This window comes from Osmerus eperlanus, chromosome 2 (assembly GCF_963692335.1).
Source record: "Osmerus eperlanus chromosome 2, fOsmEpe2.1, whole genome shotgun sequence".
Lineage (NCBI taxonomy): Eukaryota > Metazoa > Chordata > Actinopteri > Osmeriformes > Osmeridae > Osmerus > Osmerus eperlanus.
In genome coordinates, this window is record NC_085019.1 from 7,341,052 (window position 1) to 7,355,651 (window position 14,600).

Consider the following 14,600-nt stretch of genomic DNA (forward strand, 5'->3'; position numbering starts at 1 on the left):
TGGCAGGACATGGGCCTCTGGGCCCTGGGCTGGCCCGGCTCTCACTCAACTCCAATCCCTCACAATATCCCAAGCCTGCACTGAGTTTGTCAGTGGCAACACACACACACACACAAGTTTTCATTCGGAAACAGATGCAGGCCTTCTCCTCTTAAGTCTTTCTGTCTTCGCTGGAACAGACAAGAAATGCATTCCTCTCTCTTTCCCTCTGTTGTTACCGGCTGGAAAGCCTCACTTTTTCCATGCCAGTTAACATTCCTTCACCATTACTGCTTTTCCACACTTCAGCTCGCGTTTCGATCCTATGTTAACACAAACACGCCCCCCCAAAACCAGCAGATTAGTCACCTTGTCAGCAGCGTTAAGACAACCTGAGACCTCACTGACCCATGAGATGGACTTCTGAACCACGGCACCGCTGTATCAACACGAGTCTAGAACAGCCGACACGGCTTTGAGACGACCCTTTGCAGTCGTTTCAGGAGAGCCCCCGCGCCACTGCGAGGAACGACTGCGCCTGACCTCAAAGAGCACAGGTGAGGCGAGATAAACCCCCCAAACAGGGTTTCCTGTGGCCCTCTCCAGGGAGCCCGGGCCTGCTTGGGACACTGCTCCAATTGGGGGGCTGTTTGTGAGGCTACATGCTGGGTAACCCTACACCCACACAGGGAGCCCCTGCCTGGGGGACAGGCTCCCACTTCAAACGGGGCCGTTTGAAGCTGATGACAGGGCAGTGGTGGTTGGGCTCCGACCTCCCTCGGGCCCTCGTCCCTCTTTCACTGTAAAATAACCCCTGGGCAGAAAACAACAATGACTCTTCCTCTTCTCTCTTTTATGCAGCGGGGGCCCGCGATTACACCGAGCGAGCTCATCTTGTATTTGTGTGTGCTTCTTTTGTGGCCCCTCTCTCTCTCTCTCTCTCTCTCTCTCTCTCTTGCTCTCTCTCTCGATCTTGCCTTTCCCTGACTTGCTTGTACTCTCTCTCCGGGCTGTAAGGAGGGCCCCAGGTACGGGGTTGGACCCCTAGGGGGCGCCGTTTCAGCCCGGACGCTTGCTGAGGCTGCCAGGTCTCTGCGTCTCCCTGGCTGCTCTGGTCTGCTTCGCAAAAACAAGACCGTTCAGTGTTCTAGTTTCTTTTTTCTTCAGAACAACAAGACAAAGGCGAGACGGGGAAGCCACAAGGCTCAGCACTGAGACAGGCCCACCCACAAAAATGCGAAACGACACACATTCACGGACCACATTCAAAGACAAAAGAGAAAATCCGGGAAATGTTCTCGACGTATACAAAATACCTATATTTTTTCCACCATCACTCCTTTTGATAAGGGGGTAGCCCAACTAAAATAAAGATATTTGGGTATCTGGGACCATGAGACATTTACAGCAACACAGAAGAAGAGTCCCTTTCATGTTCCCACAGGTCTGGCTGATGTGGCTGCATCCATGGGGGTCACTGGTTTGGCTGGAAGTACGTGTTCTACGTAGTAAAAGAGCTAGAACAGCCATGTTGAGGGGACTAGATTAGTTGCCACGGCTACTCCACCATGTTCCAAAGCCCCTACAGCTAGCCTCCAGCCCAGGCCCGTCTTTCCCTACCAACCCCTCCCCACATGCTGAGAGGTCAAATGTCAGAGGTCCCCCCCGTCTGATTGTGATGATAATGTCAGTCAGCCATGGAGAGGGGGCGGGCCGGGAGGGGGAGAGAGGGGAGCGTCTGTTGAAGGGGGAATGTCTTTAGAGAGTGGTGGCTTGGTGGGGGTGTGTGTGTGTGTGTGGGGGGGTCTGGTCGTGGTTCGGTATGTGTGTGTGTGTGTGTGTGTGTGGGGGGGGGGGGTGGCTGAAGGGGGGGGGGTCTGGTCCAGAGAGAATGTCATGTCATATTTTCTGTAATCCCTCGTCTCCTGCTCTGAAAACACTCACACTCTCTCTGAATCCTAGATCCCCGTTGCCCTGGAAACCTCACAGACGAACGAGCAACCCTGACACCCCACCAATCACCCCCTACCCATGTCCCCTTGGCTATTTGTCATGGCTTGGCTGGGTTTATTTAGAAGCAAATTAACTATGTCTGGAATCTAGGGTGTCACCAAAAAAAGATATTTAACAGAGTTGCAGCACAAAGAAGGGTTTGCAGGGACTGAAGAGAGAGCTTCTTGAAGGGCTGGAAGTACAACACAGTCTGACAGTCCGACCCTTCTGAGGCCATTCTGTGCCATGGACATTTAAATAGTGAAGAAAGCCACAGAACAGCCATCTTTATGGCCCGGTCCGCTCCAAAGACCTTCACAGCTCTTCATGGACTGGGGAAAAAAATGTACAGACACTTCTAGGAAGTTCTGAATGTGAAACTGGATTTGTGTGTGTTTGTCTGACAATTTGTGTGGGAATGAATGAGCCCAGTGCAGTCACACTCTAATCTATGTGACCTCAGGTCTGTGTTTAAATGCTGAGTTAAAAGTACAGGGCGACAAAAGACGACTGTGGAGAACCTGATTATGTGTGGATATGTATGAGATTTGAGAGTTCAAAGAGTATTTATATAAAAAGTATGACTAAACTGTCAGAATGAATAGTGTGTGTGTTTGTTTGTGTGTGTGTGTGTGTGTATGTGTGTGTGTAGGTTAGCTAGCCGAGGAGCAGGAGCAGGAGGGAATGCTGGAGTGATTATTTGTCCTCATTTAAAAACACACAGCCAAGTCCGACAGTCAAAACACACATTCTTTTGTCTGGGCCTTGGCCACCGGCTGTATGCTACTCCCATAACAGTGAAGCCCGAGTGCTTTCAGAGCAGCCTAATGAAGGGCGCTACATTGCCCTGCACCTGAGAGCAGAGGCCTTATCAGGAAGCAGGAGTACTTTACAGCCAAGTAGAGCTCGCCACTGTTGTGAAACCGTCTGCCGGAGGAGGGGGGAGAACCTTGGACTGGGACGGACCTGCCTGTGGTGAAAACGGAGAGCAGGTGCGGGTGGTTGCGCAACCCGCCCCAATCCTCGAGAGAGATTTACGCGGAGCCCCCTCCGACTCCTGACCCCTGAGGAAGAGCGAGCACGAGGGGGCGGGCGGGAAGTCTGCGGGCACGGGCCTGGGGAAGGCCCTAATCTCCTCACGTCACGACACCCCAGAGGGCTCGCGCCAGCTGCAGGGCCTGCGCATCTGTCCACATCTGTCAGCAGAAGTCTGGCTGTCTGGCACTCGCCCGGATTTTTTTTTACCCTCCAACAATGGAGCTATTCTGCCCGGGAGACGGGGAGAAGCAGCCAAACGCACTCTCACACAGATGGGGTTCGTACTTTCACGAAAGCCCACATGCATTTTCAGTTACCCGTAAACACACCGTCGAGAGCGTTAACAACGAAAGGCACCACTGCAACAAAAGGAAAAGCACTCAGGTTGTATGCTTACTCATGCAGTAACCACTCCAAGACACTCAAACACAAGCAAAAAACTTACAACCCGTCTTAGCTGTTGATGAGGGTGACTGCTTTACCCAGCAGAGTGTAGAAAGGGTCCACTGCTGAAGTACAGAACACAGACAATAAGACACAGCTACTTAAATGTTTTATGTAGATATCACAACGTTACAGAAAGGGGAATCCTTCACAGAACCCACATCTGCCAAGATTGATAATGAAGTGTCAGACTGTAGTGATCTCTCCCCTCGAGAGTGTGTTGTTCCCAAGATAAAGGTTTGGTGAGTTATGTAGGTGAATCCTGTCACCTTCATTCTGCCTGTGTAACCCAATGCTAGTTTTCCGGCCTGAGGGTCATTGTGGCAGGTAACCTAAGCCCATCCTCTCCAACACAATACCCCCGAATCACCTCTGGGTCGGAGGGCGGCTCACCTGTGGCCAGCAGGCAGTAATCTCTTGACACGGTTCAATACAGACAGTCACGGCCCACAAAGCAACAAGTATGGATGAATGCCCCTTCTCCCCACTTATGGGGATCCTGTTCCCCAGGCACTGCTAGCCCTACCCTAACTCTACACAAAACAAATGAACAACAACAAGAAGGACCGTCTGCCCATCCCAGCCGAGAACAAGGAATTCAGTCGCCAACTTGTTGGTTTGCCGAGTTGCTTTGAAGGAATTTATGAAGGTATGGGAATTGGGAACTCCCAACAAAAGTCTCTGTGAGGCAGAGTGGTAGACCAAGCTTCAGCCCCCCATTCCCCAAACCCCCACAACCAGGAACCAGCTCCATTCCTTTGTGAGACTCCATACTGACACCACACTGCCAACAAGAGTCCCCCTTCCCCCAACAGCCCCTCTCCTCTGCTCTCTTCTTTCTCAGAAAGGAGCCAGATTGGGGGTAGGGGAGCGTTTTGTGGTCCAAATAAAAGAGCTAAAGTAGTCAGAACCCCATTGTGTGAGGGGGGGGGGGGGTGGGGTTGGAGGGAGGGAGGGAGGGAGGGGGGCAGTGACCCAAACAGCCAGGCTTTCAGGCCTGAGCTTACACGGACCAACAGGCCTCGGCTGTAGCCTGGCAACAGTAACCCATGGTTGGGGAGAGGGTGTGTGGGGGGGGGGGGTTTGGGGAGTCCAGGTTCCGTGAGGACAGTTTGAGAACTTCTGAGAAGTGTTCCCCTGTAGACAAAGGTAACACCGAGCACAGTTTGTCGGCAAATCAATCCGACGGACTCTGATCACATATAAAAAAGATATGTGTGTGAGTTTTTCGCCGTTTAAAGACCAAGGTTTAATTGAACAATGGTGCTTGAACAGACAATGGAGGTATTGAAATCACCAGAGGGAGCTTTCTGGTGCACCCCCATGGCATGAATATTAACCATGTGAACATTAAGACAATTAACCTTGTCTTAAAGAAAAGCAAATATGAATCTGACCAGCAAGTCTGCCTGGAACAGAGGGCCCCGGCCTTCACAAAAGCACACATTAGTAACTGATTTTCAATCTCTTGCTCTGCCAAATGTCCTGACATTTCTTCCGCCAGGAAATTACATAGGTGTGGTCGTGTAGAGATCTGAGCATTTGGAAAGCAGTCGTAATCCTTTACACGAGTGGACTCTCCACGACACTACATAAATCAAATCTAAAACAGAAAATACATTTTAAGCTAAAAGCTTAATGCTGGCAATATGCTCGTCATTTATAGGCTAATGCTATTTAGTTATCTGTATGTGTGAACATAACAGTTGACAGACTTTGGAGAGAAAACTCCAGGAGATTTTTGGAATAGCAAAGCATCAGCCATAACCTCATTGCATGTATCCTAGGGTTGAGGTCTTCCAAAGCATTCTTGAATGCTCAACCACAGAACCACACCCCACCACCCAAAATGAACCAGACATCTGGAGATCTTTGGAAATACTGGAAAAAAGCCCCATTCTAGCATAAAATATCACAGTACTCGAGTTTCCCAATACCTTGCATTGTCCTGACCTAAATCGTTGGACAATCACACAGTTGATGAGAGGTTGCAGTGTACTCCTTCCAATAGTGAGTCATGTGTTTCACAGTGAACATTTATTGCACAATTAGAAGGCCATCCATGAATGTCCAAAACCACAAACATAGTTCAACATTGTATGGTCTAACTAGGGATAAGATTGCACCCTTATTAAAAGACTTTCCCTCTTATACCCCAGCTACTTGGTAAAGTTTAAAATGCACATTTCAACAGTTGTAAACTGTTGAAATGGCACAGAAGATAGACCGTGAGATCAGAGTCCTTGGGAGATAATCCACTGTGTGTTTGTGATAACAAACTAGGGGGAATGCTAGAAAACAACTCAAGAATGTCCATTATCTCAACCACTGTCCCCAATAAACCACTCTCCAACTTGAGGATGAAGGGTGGAGATCCTCTCTTATCCTCTCCAACATCTTATAAACACAGAAACTAACAACCGCAACGTGGGAATTCACTTTTATTTGTCTGTGATACATGTCTGGTACCAACAGCGCACCTTCAAAACATCTCTCTGTGCCGGGGATGAGAACCGATATTCCTTAGCGTAAAAGCCTCCTAGCAAAATAAACACGTTTGGGGGGGGGGGGGGGGGCAATATTTTTTTCTTCCCGTCACATTGGGAAAGAAGGACCCATCCCTTCCTTTCGCTAGCCAGAAACGAAGGGAGGAACAGGATGAGTTTCAGCTGGGCAGGGGAGGCTAACCTGGGTTATTCCAATTACATGTCTCTTTAGAAGCCGTCTCCCAGCTGAAGAGAAACAATCAGAGGAGGAGACATCTGAGGCAGGCTTATCCCTCTCTAAGCATGTGGTTCAGACATACACAGACTACAGCACAAGGACTAATAAGACGCGACTCAACCCTTTTCCTGCCTCTGCAGTCGGCACAATAATGGAAAGTCTGACCTTGATTATCTAGCCGTGTCTGTGTGTGTGTGCCACTCAGGTGCGGGACATTGATGGTCAAATTCCGCGTTTGCCGTAAGGTGGACATAAAACGGGCTCCCTTTCGACTTGGCGCGCCATAAAAGGGTGGTCGCGGATGCCACGGACCTGTCGCCGACGAGGGTTGGACGCGCTGTGGTCCGAGGAGAGATGAGAGGGAGGAGTAGAGCCTGTGGTGAGTGAGCTCCTCCACGCTGCTGAGATAGACAGGATGTGCGTCGCAGCAGGGGTCAGGAGCCACCGCTTCCTGTGACGGGGCCTGGGAACCTCAACTCCCCGTCTCAAGTCATGACCCAGGAGCAGTGGGAGCAGTGGGGACCCCCGCCCCCCCCCCCCCTCCCCCCCCCTCCCCCCCCCCCCATTGTCAACCCCCTGAGATAGCGCTCATCTTCTACTCAAACTTCCCGTCCTGTACACCATGCCACACAGGCCTGGTGTACAGGCTCTTTAGTGGCAATGGTGCTCCAGACATGACGGATGTCTCCATCTGCTTGTCAAACAAACATGAGTGATCTGGGCTACACGTTGGCTTGCAAACTGCAGAGTAACTAATTGCAAATCAAACAAGCCATTCCAAACATCCCTTCCTAAATGAGACTTGGTCGACGGCATTGTTTGAGGCATTCCTCAGATGGCGGCGGGGGTGAATGGACTGGAGGTGAGGACAATGCTCTCAAAGCAACAGGGGGAAAGGAAGACTCTTACTAAGCATTCCTTTCTAATCCACCATGAAGACACCGGAAAAATATACCCAAGGTGCTCTAGGCCAAGCCAACAATATAAACTGTGTGTGTCTGTGTAAAGTCAGCCAGGGCATTTTCTTGGGAATTTGTGTGCAAATCTCCCCTTCAAGGTAAATTGGGCTTTTAAAGAACGATGCACTGGAACGTTTTTCTCCATCCATCTTAAATGATATAAAAGAGGCTAGTGTATTTCATAGAACAACATGTACTTTCTATATGGAAAGTCTTTGCCGTTTCCCAAAGCCATCTTGTCCTCAGGTTCATCTTGAACAGGAAGTAGACCCGGTCACACAGAGGAAGATATGCCAGAGACACAACACACACACTAACTGGAGTGGTTGTTCCCTATCAAACTCAAAACTGTCCTCATTCATCATGCTCTAAGAGCCTGGGAGCTTCCATGGGTCATTAAAACAAAACACTCATAATTTATAGGCTCACTCTTCTACAGAGGGTCAAGGCCAAGTCGTTAATAATGGCACAGAGAACCACTGTATCGTTCCGGCCGCCACACACACACACACTGAGAAGAGCGTCTCAGTCATCCGTACGCATGGAGCGCCGAGAGTCTCAGGGCAGAGCGTCATCTGTCGATCCACCACTGTGTGCTTTCGAGACCCAAACAGCGGTTTGAGACAAAGGCGCCGCGTCTCAAAGGCGACGCGGCGCATGTGCAGGGAGAGACCCGTGGGCCGCCGGGCTCCTCTCGTCCACGCCGGGGCCCGTCGCTGCCAGCATGGGGGCAGCCAGCCGCTCAATGGGAGCACCTGGCCCTCCGCTTCCCCTTTGTTAGGATCTGACTTCACTGGATTACCATCACAACATCCACCAGCTGTCCCCTACGCAACCCCCTTCACCCCCCCCCCCCCCTTCCCAATTCTTCCAGCTGGATCCTCTCTGAATGACACCCTCTCAATCTGCCTAATTATCGCCCCTCCAGGCCCGCGACACTGCCCCTCACTGGAGCGGCACATTCCGCACACAGGGCGGAGCTGAGGGGCCTGGGGTTCCTCACCGGACTTCTTGACTGCTCACCTAGAGGGCTGCACTTCTGGTGACACTCTCAGCCCTTCAACTGTCAAGTGCACATGCCAGTCTTTTTTGGTAGGAATCACAGTGACAGGAAGATAGGTTTGAAGCGGAAGCAATATAAAGTGTTTTAACCAACTGGGATTTTATTCTGTTTAGAAAAGGGAGTGACTGAGTATCACTCTTCGACACAATTGGAAGCGTCACTGCCTGAAGCTAAAGGACAATGTCGTAATTCGATATTGTGAATCACAGTGGGGTGTTGATGAGTCAAAGCACAAGAACAGGTGCAGTTACCACATCAAAGTTTAAACACGAACACTTTTCTACGAGTGAGACGTGATTAACTGCCAGCAAGCTTCAGGCTTCTACAGAAATGCCCATCAAACGATGCCAATCAGGCTATTTAAGAGTGTTCAATCAGTGAAACTGTTTTACTGCTGTAATCTGGTATCAAGTACATATGCCTGGTCTTTTCTCATTAATCTCAGAGGATCCCTGGCCAGAAGCGTGGGGAAAAGGAACAAAGTTTATGGTTCTGGCATGCTTAGGACACAGCTTGGTGTGACTTTCATTTTTTGCCAACGAGACAAAGGATATTTTGATATCTAGGACACTAACAATGACAATACAAAGATCTATAAAAACATATTATTACTGTTACTTGAGAGCATACTAGCCGCGAGGTAAGCTATTGGAAATCAAATCTTACTTGCCCAACTCAAACCAGGACCAAATGTGCACTCAACACGACATCACAAGGAAAATAATGGTTGAATTCAATCTGGAACTAAATAAATGGCTCATGTGCCCTTTAATCTTAAAATTCCACCTGACCTCTTCATTTTCTACACCCCTTTGTTTATATATTCTCTTATTTTCTCTCACTCTCTCTCTCTCTCTCCTCCCATATCTGCCTCACTCTCCAGTGTCCTTTCTTTTCTCACCCTCTCCGCCCTGTCCTGCTGGTGCCCGGTTACACTCAGGTATCTGGGGGAAGAAAGGATCTTTTCTGCTGTTTGGGATCTCCAGTTTCTCTGTGAAGTCTCTGGGGAGCGAGCTTGGGTGGCTCTACAAGCCTCTGTCTGCCGCTGTCCCCGCTGTGCTCTGCTGCCCTGCAGTAGTACTGCTACCACACTGTGTGGTATGACATTTGGTGTCCCCTTTCCATTGGAAGTCCCTCTTGTCGCACTTAAAGAAATGCCCCTTGCTGTCTTGGCACGGAACCGGGAGAGTGATTACGCATGCACAGCCCTCCACGCCCTCGCATACACACACACACACACACACACACACACACACACACACACACACACACAACGCAGGTGAGCTACAGAATGTAAATGACAAGCACTAACTCAGAGACATGATCACTATAGTGTACAGGTTAATGAATACTGGTCCAAGGTCAAGGGTTTACCTAGTCCAACCAACAACACATTTGAGTAGAGAGACAGTCAAGAAAGGTTTTGTTTTGTTGGAATACTGAGAAATCTGGAATACTGAAAACACATTTACCCACCGGCTACCTAATGACTCATACCCTCCTTAACTCTAGGTAATAATTCAAACCTATAGGCTTGAGCAACATTTACTAAACAGGTGTCCATAAATTAATGTGCCGCTATTGTCAGTTATAGTTTACAGCAAATTACACTGTTAGACCAAAATGTGATAATAACAAAGAATAGAGGACAAGACAAAATATTTAATGCTTTTGCTTAAATGTTTGTTGAAGAAACTGCACAGTAGGCTAACAAGGCCACTTAGCTCCAAATTTGACTTTTGTGTAAAGGTGAGGGAGTGGTAGGTCAAAACTCATAAAGTTATAAAAATACTGTAGTGGGAAGACAGCTGACCTTAGACAAAACACAAAACAAGAATACATTTTTGTTTCATTGAATTCGAAACAGTCATGTTTTGGGGTGGTAAACCTCACAATTTGAAACACAAATACATATTAGGCCTAAACGTAGGCTACACAAAAGCTCCCACCTCAAGAGTGTCACTGCACGTAGCTTTACCAAAGAGATCGTTTCCCACGCTCCCATCAAGATGAAAAAAAAATGATCCTGTAATCACCATTAACGACTGCATTCAAACTTAAATTCGTATAGGCGGGAAAGAAGAAAGCAGACAACTTTTCGCACGTTATAGCCTAATATCCATGATATTTCCCCTTTTTCAATAGAAGCCTATAAGGAAGCTCTGGGTAATGATAGAACAATACATTGATTTATACTGCCAACGAGGAGCACCTTAGTCTTGCTTCATAGAATATAACATCCTTTATGCCATCAAAGCTTCTCAACAGGTGCAAGTGAACATCTACTGTCAGTTAAGTGCCTTCAAGTCCAGGCAGGATGGGTGTATGCCGTCACCTTGCATTTATTCGTTTTTCAGCACACTTATCTTCCCCAATTGATGGGTTATGTTATACATGACGTTGGAAAAAAAGATTTGTCACGTGAAGTTTATGTGCCACTGCAACTATAAGGCATTTGGAACTTGGCTGTATTCCAGACAATTAAGTTGCATGAGGCTGGGCCATATGTTATGCAACGATCTCCTCCATCGTTAATACGTCGCTTTTTCGCTTTCAGCATGCCCGGAACCGTCAGAGCAACGTTAGTCATGAGCATTAGGGGATAGGATAAAAATCTAAGTAAACCTAAAACGATGTTGCACTTACATGCATCGACCAGGTGAGTCCATGCAAGTCCCTCCATTTTCACACGGTCTGTTTTTATTCTCGCAGCGGAATCCTGTTGAAAGGGAGGAAAATAATTAGAGACACTAATATAGCCTACGACAGACCTCCAGTATTTAGTTGAGCGCACTGAAATCATTTAAAAGTAGTTGGTGAGCCTATTGGAACCATGACTGGACATAATTAATGTAGACTAGGCAACAATTTCACAAACCATTTTCTGGACTTTCACTATAGACTTGCTCTAGAAGCAGTAGGGCTGTATTACCACGTCAAATGGCATTTTATGGACACGCCAGCATGCTGTGGATGTTTCTGTGTTTACTCTTTGGCTAGAACTAACGGCCACCTTATTAATATCTCTGGGCCCGTGATATTGGGCACAGCCACACACACTGGCTACTAGCCTGCCATCTTCACTTCCCCCACCCAACAAAGTTCAATTGTTAAAAGCTTTTTGTTCAGATCAAGGAGGGGGATACGTTTTGTCTCATCACCCCCTTTCAATCACACAAACCACTATTTTCCCCGGGATGATTTAAGGAATTACTGGGGGGGACAAAAACTCAGTTCTCAAATTATTTTCAGTTATACGTAAGTTATAAAAAGCAAAAACAAAACCTAATGTTGTTAGTCTCACATTCTTCTCATCTATAACCTACGCGTTAGAGTTGCTTGCTCGCGCCTCAGCGCAACGCAGAGCTTTACTTCAAGTTTCAATGATTTTCTCACGGTGATCAACCCTCAAGAAGCAGCCATTCCTTATGCAGGCATACCAATACCGCACACACATGCATTCTTCTTTGTTTGTTATTTGGTGCAATCTGAAAAGAAAAACTGACCCACAGTAGAAATGTATATAGTAGTTTGTCTCAATTACCAAAACAGGACTTAATAGCTACTGACATATGGCACATGGGCTGCACTCTCAGTTGTAGAAACCCCCCTTTCGCATAGACTGTGATTCTTGTCGTTAACAAAGCATTTCAACGATGCAGGCAATGTTAACTTGAATCCCAGGATACAATGGTAGGCTAATCACAGACACTCGGATTTTGTACTTTGGAAGTTCCTGCTTTGATTTAATGTCACGCCTGGGAATGTAGTAAATTATGAGTAGCAAGTGTAGCATTCGTGATCATAGTATGTAGAGATGCCGGTAAGTGCTGTCTAGACTACAATGTTACAGTGGAGCTGTCCCATCTGAACAGGCCGTTTTATTACTTATAATGTGCAAGTGAATAAAGTTAGCCTTACCTTCACAATTATGAATAGTGAATATAATTGAAAGGAATATCCAAGGAATATTCCCCCCCATTTCGGTGGAAATCCCAACGCTTCTATTAAAATATTAGCAGTAATACATCCTTTAGAAGTTCAAACAAACATAAAAGTTCCAAGAGTGTCAGGGAATCCTCATAAAATTGACGATTTTGAAAACGTAGGTCCAATCCCTATTTCCCTCCGCAGCTCGGACACAGCTGCCGTACTTCTCGGTAAGCCTCCTGGAACTTTTGAAAAACTTTCCTCTCCTCAGCTTCAGGCCTGATCTGGGATCGAGCGGAGTGTTACTCCTCCCCCTTTTCCAACTCTTGCGATTCTCTTGGGTTATTCCGCTCAAGTAGTCCACAAACCAACAGATCAATAGTTTGCGTTTTTCGTGTTGGTATTCTATTCCAACCTAAAATGATCATATGGGACGTGCATTTAAAGCGTTGTCTGCACAATAGTGATGTTTAAGAAAACAAACTCGTCAAAATGTCAGTTCTCATTATCATAAAAATCTAAGAATAGTTGACTAAATTCTAAATGTGATGTTTTTGTTGTCCTTTGATAAGCCCTCCATTCCTGACTGCACAAACAACATCCATCGGAATGATTCTCATCAACAGGTGTTTTAAAAAGAAAAAGTTTGTCGAGATAAACAGAGAGCAGAAATGTATACATTTGACTATCCTCACAATAACTACTCACAACAGACTACAAGTCTGTAGCAACAAAACATATAGCATGCGCTTTAACAATAAGCCTCAAGTCATCGAGACAGGAGTGTGTGTGTCTGTGTGCTAATGTTTGTTTGTGTATCTACGCATGAGGTTTTGCTGATAAGAGAATGTATCTTGTTTATGTGATGGAAATGAGAGCAGACGTCCCTGTCAACTCACCCCCACCCGCCACCACCCCCACCCGCCACCACCCCCACCCGCCACCACCCCCACCCCGCCTTCTATGCAGGCCTTTGCTGTACTGGGCTAGCCGGCCTGCTCTGACAGCCTGCCTCTCTCCACAGCCCATGTTGGTGGACTCATTTTCTACAGCCGGTATATAGTGCCTCGGTTGTTCTGAGGCACAGAGCGGAGCCAGTCGCTTACAGAGACAATGGCCGTGATTTGAATGATAAAAGGAGTCCGGCATTATGACACAGTTTCTCTCTGCAGGGGATGGAGGTGGAGGGGGCAGCTCACTGACATTCAAGGACGTTGTCCCCCCCTATTTCTGGTTCGGGCCTTGAATAAATGACAAGCCCAGATAGGGCTGTGAATGTAACAGGCTAGTTTAGAATGAAGTTCGTTACAGCTAGTGACGTCATCTATAAGGGTCATTCAAAAGAGCTTGTTAGGCCCTCCAGACACCTGCTTCATTTGGCACTGGCTGATAAAAGTTGTTTGCTGTAACGATTTCAGTCAATAGCTGGATTCAGCAGCCTAAACACAATGACGTGGTTAGAGAAGTCTTTGTACTTTGACACTCAAAATGAATCTCCTCCATACTGTGTTCCTTTGGATGCAGACTTTCAACTACATTTGTCTGTAAAGGTATTTGTGTGAGTGTGTCTGCAAATGTATGTGAAAAACAGATAGAGTGGGGCAGAGTTTGCAAGTATGTGTAATAGGGTGTGTGTGTGTGTGTGTGTGTGTGTGTGTGTGTGTCTCACCTGGCTGCAGTTTTGTGGCCACAAAACCCTGCTAAAGCTACTCCATGTAGGTTCTGGCAGGCACAATGTTTTGAATAGACTCCAGCAGGATGTCTTCCCAGAGATGGACTTCTCGGTGTGCCTAGAGATAGAAAGTTGTCTCTGTAGCTGTACTCATAACCAGCTAGGAATTCCAAGTCTGTAACCTCCTCATCCATCAGTTTCTCCTGATGACATTCACAGAGGAGGTGGGACTTTACAATCTCACAGCTGCAGATGTAGCATCATCTTTTAAGGCTCTCTCTTGGAAGTCGCTTTGGATAAAAGAGTCTGCTAAATGAATAAATGTAATCTATTTCAAACTTCAGCAGGAGTAGCACTCAGAGATGTAACATTTGGGACAGATGTTTGGGTTTGTGGAAGGACAGCGATTTGATTTGAGGTGTGTGTGTGTGTCGTTGTAACTGCAGAGTGTGTCACCCCTGTGCTTAGGACTACGAGAGTGTCTCAGTTCCACAGTTTCAAGCTCTAAGCTGTTTTGACAAGGCTTTGATGACAGGGATTTGACCAATCATGTTATGACAAGAAAATGTAATATAATTAGAAGTGTATTAGATTCTAGAGTATCGTCCTGTTTCTTAACTAGACATGGAGACCTGAAACCTTATAATTGTGAAGATGTTGATGGCATGTTTAACATCATCTAGTTGGTTATTATAATGTGGTAGGTGCAGATATTTGGATGATTACTTTAACAGGCATTAAAATCTCATCAAGAGACCTTGCATGCAATAGCACTATAGTCTTGTCCTGCAGTAATTCT

At 47.0% G+C, this 14,600-nt stretch overlaps 1 protein-coding gene across 1 annotated transcript in view; it reads right to left on the reverse strand.

Annotated features, from left to right (window-relative positions):
• Window positions 1–12,364, reverse strand: part of notch3 (notch receptor 3) — a 30,996-nt gene extending 18,632 nt beyond the window's left edge. Inside the window, exons 1-2 of the mRNA XM_062449595.1 lie at window positions 12,121–12,364; window positions 10,846–10,918 (exon numbers count right to left, since the gene is read on the reverse strand). Coding sequence (XP_062305579.1) covers window positions 10,846–10,918; window positions 12,121–12,181 — 134 coding nt within the window. The 5' untranslated portion in view covers window positions 12,182–12,364. The remainder of the gene's footprint in view (window positions 1–10,845; window positions 10,919–12,120) is intronic.
• Window positions 12,365–14,600: the final 2,236 nt, after the last annotated feature.